This window comes from Meriones unguiculatus, chromosome 4, assembly GCF_030254825.1.
Source record: "Meriones unguiculatus strain TT.TT164.6M chromosome 4, Bangor_MerUng_6.1, whole genome shotgun sequence".
Lineage (NCBI taxonomy): Eukaryota > Metazoa > Chordata > Mammalia > Rodentia > Muridae > Meriones > Meriones unguiculatus.
In genome coordinates, this window is record NC_083352.1 from 76513413 (window position 1) to 76525636 (window position 12224).

General features: G+C 46.4%; 1 protein-coding gene across 3 annotated transcripts; it reads right to left on the reverse strand.

The window, feature by feature from the left end:
• Positions 1–971: 971 nt before the first annotated feature.
• On the reverse strand, positions 972–10605 carry Fkbp6 (FKBP prolyl isomerase family member 6 (inactive)). Of its 3 annotated transcripts, none has more exons than XM_021663544.2 (8): positions 10495–10605; positions 10179–10296; positions 8447–8536; positions 7580–7782; positions 5829–5948; positions 3221–3415; positions 2761–2870; positions 972–1327 (listed from the first exon to the last, which is right to left on the reverse strand). In XM_021663544.2, exons 1-8 carry the CDS (start codon positions 10549–10551, stop codon positions 1237–1239), a joined length of 984 nt encoding a protein of 327 aa, XP_021519219.1. In that variant the 5' UTR covers positions 10552–10605; the 3' UTR covers positions 972–1236. The 3 variants fall into 3 exon arrangements, with proteins under 3 accessions (XP_021519219.1, XP_021519220.1, XP_021519221.1); XM_021663545.2 differs by lacking the exon at positions 10495–10605 and adding an exon at positions 10380–10471 and having other exon boundaries at positions 976–1327; XM_021663546.2 differs by lacking the exon at positions 5829–5948 and having other exon boundaries at positions 1234–1327.
• Between the last annotated feature and the right edge of the window lie 1619 nt (positions 10606–12224).

Here is a 12224-nt window from a genome sequence, read left to right on the forward strand (position 1 = left end):
TCCGGAGAGCGGGGCTCTGGACCTGCTTGACTAGGTGTTTAAGGCAGGTGATTTTGTTCCCATTAATTTTCTTAAGTAATAGCAGAGCAGACTGGAAGGTTACCTGGAATACTTGTGGGGACACTCTGCCCTGTGTCTGCCCAATCACAAGCCACTGTTGCCTGACAGCAATGTTAGTATCTGCTCCTTCAGGTTTCCACATCTTCAAACTCTGAATTCTGATAGTTAGCACAACACTGCCCAATTCCTCAACACAGGGATTTTGTCTAGTTTAGTAATGTGTTAGAGGTAACATGAGATCGGAGGCTTTCTAGTTTTGGGGAAAGTCTACATTAACCTGAGCTTTTCAGTGATAGAACGCTTGTCTATACTTGCCTAGCATATCTGAGTCCTGGATTCAACCCTCAGCACCACACAAACACACACACACAGGCTTGCAGCCAGGCATAATGGTGCATCTTTGTAATCCTACCACTCTTTTTGTTTGTTTCTGTTTTTGAGACAGGGTTTCTCTGTTATAGCTCCAACAGTTCAGGAACTCGCTCTGTAGACCAAACTGGCCTCAAATTCACAAATATCTACCTGCTTCTGCCTCCTGAGTGCTGAGAATAAAGACATGCATCACCACCACCAGCCTTAATCCTACCATGACATCTACACCTACACACACCCACACGTACCCCTAAAACAAAACACAAACACCACAGGCTAGGAGTGTGGCTCAGTTGGTAGAGTGCTTGCCTAGCATACACTAGTGCACACACAAGGCTCAGGGTTCCATCCTCAGTACTACATTAATCAGATGGTAATGGTACAAGCCTATAATCTTAGCACTCAGTTGGTAGAGGCAGGAGGATCAAAAGTTCAGGGTCATCCTCAAATACTTAGTGAATCATCTCCAAAACATAGTAACAAAGAAATTCGTTTTTTCTCTTTCAAGCTCAGCCAAACTGTCAACACTAATGACTTCAGTTATAAGAAAATTTGAGTTTAATTTTACCACGCATAAAAAAAAGTCCTTTGAATGAGAAAGCTCAGGACCTCCCAAATATGAACGTAAACTCCAAGTCCTCCACCCTCAGTGACCCATTCGGTGGGAAAGCCCCAACGGCATATTTTGTCCTATGCTGTCCTCAGTGGAGAAGAGTCAGCAGTCACCAAGCCTTGCTGAGGACCATCTTCCCCAATGGATGAAACCCTGAATCCTTTCATGAGTGTCCATTCCTGTAAGTACCTTCAGTCTCCTCCCACCGAGGAGCCGCTCCCACGGGGGGCAAACATCCGGTGACACATCTCTTTCTCTCTGTCCACATAGGCCCTGTAGTGGCTGTGGAGAGAAAGGCAAGCTTTGTAGGTTTGCAGAAGGTGACATCTGGTGGCTGAATATATCTGGCAGCAGCCACTGAAATGTCAGCATTGGACAGCAGTCAATGTGAGATGCAGGGACAGGCAAGGCTAAGGCCACTAAGGAAGATCCTGGACACAAGGCTATCATTTGGAAAGACAGCAGCTGGGAGGGCATAGCCACCATTAGTCTTGCCAAATGACCCTTGCACTGAGTGACCTCCCATTCATTTTGAGATGTTTCTTCCTAAGGAATGGTGAGATCCCCCAAAATTCAGTTCTAGCCTGCAAGAATTCTTTCTATAACAGAATGGAAGCTCCTGGGAACCCCAAATAGATCAGCAGCAAAGAGACTGCATCTAGATAAAAATGATGCGCACACCTTAAGAGACCTCAGCAAAGAGATGGAATGTTTAATGTTAAGGAGAAAAACCTCACCAAGACAGAAAACTGCATGAAAATAGGTAGGGTGTTAAATACAACCTTTTTTTTTTTTTTTAAACAATTAATTTTGGTTTTTAGAGGCAAGGTTTGTGTAGCCTTAGCTGTCATGGAACGCACTCTGTAGACAAGAGTAGCCTTGAGCTCAGAGATCCACCTGACTTTGCCTTTTGAGTGCTGGGATTCAAGACTTACTTACTCGTGGGAGATCTAAAAAGGCTTTTTGTACATTTATTGTATACCTGTGTACACCAGGTATGGAGGCCAGAGGACAATTTGCAGGCCAGTTTTCTCCTTCCTAGGGATCACAATGTCAAGTACTCTCTGCTGTTGAGCCATCTTGCCAACCTTTTGGTTTTTGAGACTGTCTTATTCTATAGCACAGGTTGAGCATTTGTGATCTTCCTACTTCAGTATCCCAAGTTCTAAGACTATTAGAGTAGACCACCGTACCTGGTTAGCACGATGGTACATGGTGGACTACAGAAATAGCTCAGTTGGTAAAGTGAGGACCTAAGTTTGGATCCTCAGCACCATGTAAAAAAATAAGCCCAGTGAATACAGTGTGTCTGTAATTCCAGTTTGGGGTAGGTGGGAGTAGAAGCCAGGGACGGGGGAAAACAGAAATAGGAGGATTTCTGGGACTAGCCACCAGCCCAGTCTAATTGCTGGGCCCCAGGCACAACACTCAAGGTTGTTTTCTGGCCTACACACACACTTACAAATATACACAAAGGAGCTGCATGGGCTCCTCGCTGGGGAGTGCTGATCTGCAGGAAGATGCTCAGAAGTGAAGCTTCCTCACACAAAACAGCCAGTTTAGGGCAATGGGAGATGGACTGTGCAGATGGAATGGCTGTCTCCAAACCACCTTGGGGCAACATTCGTAGCCTATCCTCTATCCAGATTGAACTAGAATTCTCACAGTCACCTCTCATTGTGCCTCTTGTCATGCTCCTGGCCCTTGACCCTTACCTGGACAGCTTCTTCAGCTCATTATTGATGTCATGGTTACAGGGCTGCTCCTTCTGAGCTCGCACCAGAAAATCCCGGGCCTGCTCGTACTCAGTCAGGAGAAGGCAAGCCTGATAGGAAGGGACAGGACATTAGATTAGGAGATTGGCATTTGTAGTAGTGGCCCCAGTGAGATTGTTGGGAGTACACACATGGATGGAGGACAGAGTTTGTCAAACTACCATCCTTCTTGGGAGCAGCCCTCATTTTTCAAGATAAGGACTGCCTCTGGGACTCAGGGCTCCCTAATTCATCTAGGCTAATTGACCAGAAAACTCCAGTCTGTCTCTGCCTCCCCAGAGCAAGGGTCCAGGCCCCTGAGTTCTGGAGAATGAGCTCAGGCTCTCAGGCTTGCATGCCTGGCAAGCACTTTACTGGCTGGGTTACTGCCCAGCCCCTCTCCCTACTACCTTCAACTCACCTGTCCACACCTAAAGAGGGCCTTGGCATTCCTTTTGTCAATGAGCAGAGCCTGCTCCCCATAGCGTAGGGCCATGGCAGGTCGGTCTAGCTTCAGGTACACAAAGGAAAGGTTAAGGAGGACTAGGAGCTCAGCAGGTTCTACCAAGTGCTGCTCCTCACAGATTGCCAAGCGCCGATGGAGCAGCAGCAAGGCCTGCAGAGAAGAGGGAAGGCAAAGGGTCAGGAGGGACAGTCCTATATCCTTACAAGTCACACAGAACTACTGATCTAAGAAAGAAACTCAGCTAGCTCACCGGACACATGGTTAATATATTAAAGACAGGAGGCTTCTAAGATTTATTTTCGTTATTTTATATTATGTAACTATGCCAGAAGGTAGTGGAACACATGTTTAATCTCAGCGTTCAGGAGGCAGAAAGGCAAGCAAATCTGAGTTTGAGGCCAGCCCGGTCTACAGAGGGAGTTTCAGGATAGCCAGGGCTACACAGAGAAACTCTGTCTCGAAAAACCAAATAAAACAAACAAACATGCATATGTGTGGGATAGGATGTGTGCATGTGAGTACAATGCCTGTGGAGGCCAGAAGAGGGCATACATCTTCCTGGAACTGGAGTTACATGTCTGTCTTTGATTTCTCAGCACTGGAATTACAAATAGGCACTGACTGCCACACCTGTCCTTTTTTCTTTCTTTTTAAATATAAATTCTTATGATCAAACTCAGATCATAGTGCTTGCTTTCAAGCACTCTACCAACCGAGTTGTTTTCTTACCTCCCCAGGATGGTAATTATTAAAATGCCAGATTAAAATACATCTGCACATAGGTAAGAAAAAGTATATAGTTTAATGTGTTTTCATAACTCAAACATCCAGGAACACAGCATGAAGAGTTACACAGGCAGACATAATGGTGCACACCTTTCATCCCAGTACTCAGGAAGCAGAGGCAGGTGGATCTCTGAGTTGAAGGACAGTCTGGTCTACAAAGCAAGTGTTGGCTAGATAAAGCTACACAGTGAGACTCTGCCTCAAACAGACACACAAATAGAATCAACGGATAGAGCCAGAGGTTATAGCTCATGCCTATAATCCCCTTTGCGATGAGCCTGAGGCCAGCCTGGGCTAGAGAGTGACAATGTCTTAAAAAACAAAAGGAAAAAAGATCAACATACAGAACATTATTCTACTCCTAGTCATTTCCATCTAACTTAAGGATTTTCTCTGTATATAATGTGTGTGTGGCTTATGTACATATGTGGGTGGGTTGGTGTGCACATGAGGAGACCAGAGGACAATGTCAGGTTCCTGCTGTATCATTCTACCTCAGTGGCTCTCAACGTGCAGATTGAGACCCCTCTGAGGATCAAACAAACTTTTCACAGGGGTCACCTAAGACCAAAAGAAAACACAGATATTTACATTAAAATTCCTAACAGTAGCAGAAAACACAGTTATAATGTAGCAACAAAAATGATTTTATGGTTGGGGGACTGTATTAAAGGGTCACAGTATAAGGAAGGTCGAGGACCGCTGCTCTATCTTGTTCTTTGAGACAACATCTCTCATTGAACTTAGAGCTAGACTGCAAGCATCAGCAATCTTGTCTCCGCCTCCCACAATACTAGAGTTGCAGCATACATGTGTCCATACCTGGCTTAAAATAAACTTTTATGTGTAAGTGTGCATTCCTATATAAACAGATGTGTCCCATGTAGGTACAGGAACTCATAGAGGTCAAAAGAGGTATCATATTCCCTGGAACTGGAGTTATAGGCAGCTGTGAGCCATATGGATGCTGGGAATCAAACTGGGGTCCTCTGCAAGAGCAGCAAATATTCTTAACTATTAATCATCTTCCCAAGCCAGGCACGGTGGCACATGCCTGTAATCCCAGGGAGGCAGAGGCAGGCAAATCTATGTGAGTGAGTTGGAGACCAGCCTGGTCGATGAAGTGAGTCCAGAACAGCCAAGGCTACCCAGAGAAACTCTGTCTTGAAAAACTAAAACAACAACAACAACAAAAAAACAAAAAACAAAAAAAATTTGCAGCATCCACGCCCAGCATTTTATGTGGGTGCTAGGATTTGAACTCAAATCCTCATGCTTATAAAGCAAGCACACTTACTCACTGCTATCTCCCCAGGTACTTTTTTTTAGTTTGTTGAGACAGGGTCTAGCTAAGAAGCCCAAGCTGGCCTGTAATTTGCAATCCTCCTTCCTCAGACTCCTGGGTGGCAGAATTACAAACATAAACCATCAGGCCCAGCTTATATGATCTTTATCATGGCTGCCCATGAAGAGCAGCAAAAGAGATGAAGCTCATGCTCGTAAGTTTTCTGGGCTGGAGAGATGGCTCAGAGGTTAAGAGCACTAGTTGCTCTTCCAGATGATCTAGCTTCCATACTCAGCAACACATGGTGGCTCACAACTTTATGTAACTCCAGTTTTTGGAGATCAATTCCCAGGGATCAGATGTCCCCTACTGGCCTAGAAGTCACCAGGCATGCACGTGGAGCCAGACATACATGCAGACTATACAGTCATACACATAAACAATTTAAAGATAGAAGTTTTCTGGATCATACACTTATAAGAGCATTCTTACCCTTTTGTATCTCACTTTGGCATCACAGAAGCGATTCTGGCGAAAAAGGTAGTTGCCAAACTCCCTCTCAGTTGCTGCTACCTTGAGGACCTTCTGAAGTGGAAACTGTTCTTGCTGCTCCTGAAAAACAAGAGCAGCAACATGGAGCCAGAAGCCCCAAGGGCATAATGGCAGGCATGTTATAGTCATTAACATATCCCTCTTGGACCATGAGCTGTGCTTACTGCCTTTCGGGTGCAGAGGCCACACAGGTGGATGCTATAAGCGTGTCAGCGATCCATCTACAGAGCAGTGCAAGTGATAGTGGCTGCAGTGATCCTTCTCAGTTTCCCCAGAAGCAGAAGCATCCACAGAAACTGAAGGAGCCTGCCCAGCCCAAACCAATTATGCATCAAGAATTTGGCAGGTTTTGGATGGCTCAATGCTCTGGGGTTTTTACATGCTCATGCTGTTAACCCTGGCTTCATATCAGAGCCTCAAAATCAGAATCCCAGGTGAATGAAGAACGTCTACTTAGTGGAAAGATGTGGAAAGGGTGAGATAATCACTTGAGGCACTGACAGTTTAGTGTGGAAGGCCAAATTATTATGAAGTGTCTTAGGGTTGCCACTGCTGTGAAGAGACATCATGACCAAGGCAACTCATTTAATTGGGGCTGGCTTACAGTTAGAGGTTTATTAGTCCGTTATCAGCATGGTGGGAAGGATGGCAGCGTGCAGGTAGACATGGTGCTGAGGAAGGAGTTGAGAGTTCTTGAACATGAACTTGAATTACATCCTACCTTGAACCGCAGGTGGCAAGGAGGGGACTGGATTTGTTTTACTAGGTGTAGCTTGAGCATTTAAGACCTACCCCCATAGTGACACACTTCCTCCAACAAGGCCACACCTCCTAATAATGCCACTCCCTTTGGGCCAAGCAGTCAAACCTATGGGGATAAAACCTATTCAAACCACCACATTCCACTCCCTGGCCCCCATAGGCTTCCAGTGAACTAAACCGCTGAAACTGTAAGCCAGCACAAATTAAATGTCCTTTATAAGAGATCTCTTCAAAGCAGTCAAACCCTAAGAGGACCAAAGCCTTCAATGAATACACACCTACTACTCCGTATGCAGTCGATGGAGGAAGCATCATAGAGACGAATGTGATTGCTGATGGGATCACAAACTCTCCTTCTATGGGCTGCGGAGGGAAAGGTCACCAAGACCTGGGTTATGAGAACTGTGGCTCTATCTCCCAGTTTTCCTGAGATTGTCTCAGCTTGGACCTCATGTCACAGCTATCTTGTCAAGTTAGTAAAAGTCTGTTTCAGTTCTTGAGAGACCAATTCTCTAACTTGATTTTATGGTCCTAGGGATGGAACCTAGGGCTTGTTAATATTGTCACTCTACTGCTGAGCTACGAAGCCCCAACTCCTTAGTGGGGGAAGGGGGGGTCTAGGCAAGAACTCCATCACTGAGTCACATCCTCAAGCCTCGATTACTAAGCTACCAGCGCCTAACTTCCTGAAAAGTAGTCACCATCTTGTAGTGAGAACTAAGCAAAGGGTAACTAAATAGCAAACTGCTAATACAGAGCCAGTCTATACCTTACACTACCTAGCATGCTCTACCTCAAACAGAAGAGAGAAGGCATCACTGTACAGGAGGCCAGGTGAAACCTGGGGCAGGTGATCTAACAACACCACCCAAACATGATCTAATCCCACCCTTCAGAAAGTGCTGGAAAATCCAATGTCTGGAACTTACAGCTGAGAGTGCACAAAACTTGTCTGACTCAGCAGAATCCAGGAAGTCAATCAGCTCAATCTCAAACAGGACAGTGGCATTTGGAGGGATGAGGGGTGGGCACCCTAGGGTGCCATAAGCATAGGTTGGCTTGAAAAGGAACCTGGCCAGTTCCCCTCTGCGCATGCTTAGCAGGCCCAGCTCCATGCCCCAGAGTGTAATATCTGGAAGAAAGGACAGAGAACTCAGCTAAACTCACTCAGCATCCTATGCACAGCTACCTGTTGTTCCCTACTCCAAGTGTGTATGCCAACCGCCCAAAGCCTTTGGTGGGTGCCCAATTCGGTGCTCAGTCTTGTTTCTGCTGTCCTGTTTTCTCCAATGCCACTTCTGCAGGCTCCATCTCTGTTGCATAGTCTGTTCTTTGAAACCCTCTGCCCTCAATGCTGGCAATCTACCCTAACTAAAACTTTTTCCTTCATTTTTATGTGTATTTTTAATGTATATGTTTTGCCTGTATGTATGTGCACCACATTAATGCATTGTCCACAGAGGCCAGAAGAGGGCATCAGATCCTCAGGAACTGGAGTTATATATGGTTTGATACCACCATTTGGGTGCAGGCACTGGGCACATACACACCTGTGGGAAACGTATGCATAAAAGTTTTAAACATCAAGGATAGGAAAAAAATGTCCAGTGGGTAACTTAAGATGCCAAGATAACCTTGCCAGGTAGGTTATCAGTCAAAAAGTCCCCAAAAGAAAAGTGACAAGATAACCCAAGTGCCTCCCTGAAATCCAAACTCAGCTACCAACTGTAAAAACCTGTTCTCTGGACACTGTGACAGTCCTAAAACATGGCCATCATTTGTCCAGATGACATTACCTTCTCCAAGTTTCATCAGCCGGGGTGCTTTTCTAAAGCAGTTAGAATCAAAAGGCTTGTCCATGTGCTCCAGGTATCCAGAATATTTCACTAGGGCAGAATGGGGGGGGGGGGAGCACAAGTGTGAGAAAAACATTCCGGAAGACAGGGAAACACCACAAGTAGTTGGGCATGGTGGAGAATGTCTGTAATCCCAGCACTTGGGAAGTGGAGGTTGGAGCAGCCTCAGCAATGCAGCAAATTCTACACTAGCACCAGACACAAGACTCTGTCTAGGAAAAAAAACAAAACAAACAAACAAAAAAAAAAAAACAACAAAGAGTTTAGGCTGCCTGGAACCCAGACCCACAGGAAAGCTTCATGTGGCGTTCTGAATATCTGACTTTCAACTCTGAGGTTCAAGAGCTCTCCTGATGAGCCTTAGCTAACTGTTCACCATGGCATAAAGAAAAGTGGAGATCAGAAGCCTGCTTTACTTCTTAAAAACCTGAGGCAGACCAGGGTGGCAGCCATCTGTCACTCCAGCTCTGCAGAAGCTGAGGCAGGAAGAGTGGCAATTTGAAGCTGGCCTTGGATACAGAGAAGCCCTGTCTTAAAAAAAAAAAAAAAAAAAAAAAAAAAAAGGGGCTGGGCTTGGTGAGACAGTTTCTCAGTGAAACTGAAGGTTGGCTGGCAGGCAGCAAGCCCCAGCAATCCTCCTGTCTCTTTCTTCCCACACTGCTGGTGTCACACACATACATGGTCATGCCTGGCTTTTTACACAGGTGCTGGAGATTAAAATTCAGGCCCTTATGCACCTAGTGCTCTCACCATTGCACCATCTCCCCAGTGTTAGAATGACCTCACTCATGTCTCCTGCTCCTTTGCAGGTGCTACTTTAGTCTCTCTCTCCCTCTCATCTCTCTTGCCTGTTTTCCTTGTGATTCAGGTCTCAGGTTGGCAGTCCATCTCTTTCAGGAAGCCTTCCTTGACTACTTAAGACAGCAGGATGCATGACTACTTTGACAGTTAATCTTGGTTGTCAGTTTGACTAGATTTAGAAAGAGTATGGATATCCTTTAATCCCAGTGCTGTGGAGGCAGGTAGATCTCTGAGTTTGAGGGTAGTCTGACCTGGTCTACATACTGAGAAACAGACCAACCAGGGCTATAGCTACACAGTGAGCCCATCTCAAAAACAAACAAAAGATAAAACAAACGCTGTGGATGCGGCCCAGTTGGCAGAATGTTTGACTAGCATGTGTGAGGCCCAGGGTTTCATCCCCAACACCACATAAACCAGGCATGGTGGCATAAGTGAGTAATCTCAGCAATTGGGAGGTAGAGGCAGGAGGAACAGAACTTTTGGGTCATCTTTGGTTACGGAGGGTTTGAGGCTAGCCTGGGATATATTGATTCTTGTTTCTCAAAACCAAATCCTCTCCATTCAGGGAGGGCCCATCCAGTCCTAGAAAACACCCTATTTTGGAAATATGCAATCACCTACTTGAAGACACAATCCCCAGCACCTTGGAACAAAGAATACCCTAAATCAACAAGGTGCACAGGAAGTGGGCTATGTCCCCAGCACCACGTCAAACACGGTGGTGCCCAGCCATAACCCCAGCACTTGAAAAGGAGATGGAGTATCTGGAGTTGCATGAGACCGTATTTCAAAACAAAGCAAAGCAAAACAAAACAAAACTTAAAGCACAGCTCCCCAAGGACGAAGAGCAGCCCAGCGGCCACCATACCCAGGACAGAAGCGTCGGGTGTCACAGGGTCGCCGGCGCCCTCTCGGATGATATCCTTCAGCACACCTCGGTCCCCGGAAATGTCCAACATCCGTTGGCTTAATCGCTCATAGGGAGACTGGTAGAGAGAAAGCCGCAAGCCTCAGAGGTGGAAGCCACTTGGCCCATGTCCTCAGGCCAGCGCCCCGTTCCCACCCTCACCTGGCCCAGGACGTCGTCCCCTTCCAGGGCTCCGGGACCTCGGCTACCACCCATGGCCACGCTCCGGGTGCTCCCCAGCTCGTGCTCCCAGGCTTCCCGAACCCCCGCTCTGTACCCGGCAGTCGTCTCGCGACGGTGGAATTCCGTTCCTGAGGCGCGAGAAGACGCTCATCTTGCGGCTCAACCGTCGCCAAACGCCCCACCGGAAACTACTCCAGCGAGTCAGGCGTGGGCGGGCGTATGTGGGGGCGAGCACGAGAGACGCACGTGATTGAAGCAGCGAGCATGCGCTGACCATGCGCTGACCATGCGCTGACCATGCGCTGACCATGCGCTGACCATGCGCTGACCATGCGCTGACCATGCGCTGACCATGCGCTGAGCGTCTCTCAGCACGTGCCACACGTGTGACTGCAGACACAAAGCATGATGGGGTCCTGGGAGGGCTTCGGAATGGCACACAAGAGCGAGACTGCGAGCCTTTGTTTTGGTCTCTGTTTTGCTGATTAGTGTTTTGTCACAGGAGGAACACATCACACAAAATTAATGACTTAACGTGACATCTGCTTTTTACCTCAGTGTTGAATAGTCAGATTTCCAATAGCTTATTTTTCTTTTTTTACTATTTGTTTTGAGACAGGATTTCTCTGTGTGTAGCCTTGGACTCACTTTGTAGACAGGCTGGCCTCAAACTCAAGAGATCTGCCTGTCTCTGCTTTCCAAGAGCTGGGGTTACATGCACATGCCGCCGCCACCCTGCTTTTTCCTTTTTTTTTTTTTTTTTTTTTTTTTTAAAGAGGATCTAATTATGTAGCCCTGGCTCTCCTGGAACTCTCTCCAGATAGCAGCCTAGCCTCAACCTGCCTCTTCCTCTCAAGTGATGGGAATCAGGTGTATGCCACCACAGCTGGCTCCAAGAGTTCAGATTTTAAAAGTTCATAATTTAGTAACATTGACAGAAAGAAGTCCAATGTCAAACAGTACTGTTCATACCAAATTCAACAAACAGGCCCTCTAGCCTGGGCTAAGGGTGCAATTCAGGGATAGACTGCTTTAGTAGCATGCGCAAGACCCTGGTTCTATCTCCCAACAAGACAAGAATCAAACAAGGCCAGGCAAGACTGGCAAGTGGGTAAGGTGCTTGCCACTAAGCCTGACAGTCAGGACCCACAGGTAGAAGGGGAGAACTGAATACTGCAAGTTATCCTCTGCGCTGCCATGCATGAGGTGGCCTGTGCCTGCAAGCACATACAATAAACGTTTAAACAAAGACAGCTCCTAGGAGGATACAAGCCAGGACAGTGACTATCTTGATTGGGAACCTGGACTGGCAGGAGGCAAGGGACTGACACTGAAAATTCCCTATAACTAGATTTTTTGTTTTGTTTTGCTTTTGAGATAGTCTCAAGAGGCCTAGGATGGCCTTGAACTTGCTGTGTAGCTGAGAATGACCTTGAACTCCTGTTGGCATTTCCCAGGTTCTGGGGTTACAGCTGTTCACCACCCTGTCCAGTTTCAACTTGACCTTGAGAGTGAACAAACATAAAGTATACGTCAAACTGTGTGGTTAAGATCTGTTCATGGTACACCTCAAATGAAAAAAATTAAAATAAGCAGGGAGATACATACATATATATACACTATATATCTATACACATATATATACTATATATATACATATACATACATGCGCTGAGCGTCTCTCAGCACGTGTCACACGTGTGACTGCAGACACAAAGCATGATGGGGTCCTGGGAGGGTTTCAGAATGGCGCAGAAGAGCGAGGCTGCGAGCCTTTGTTTTGGTCTCTGTTTTGCTGTTTAGTGTTTTGTCACAGGAGGAACA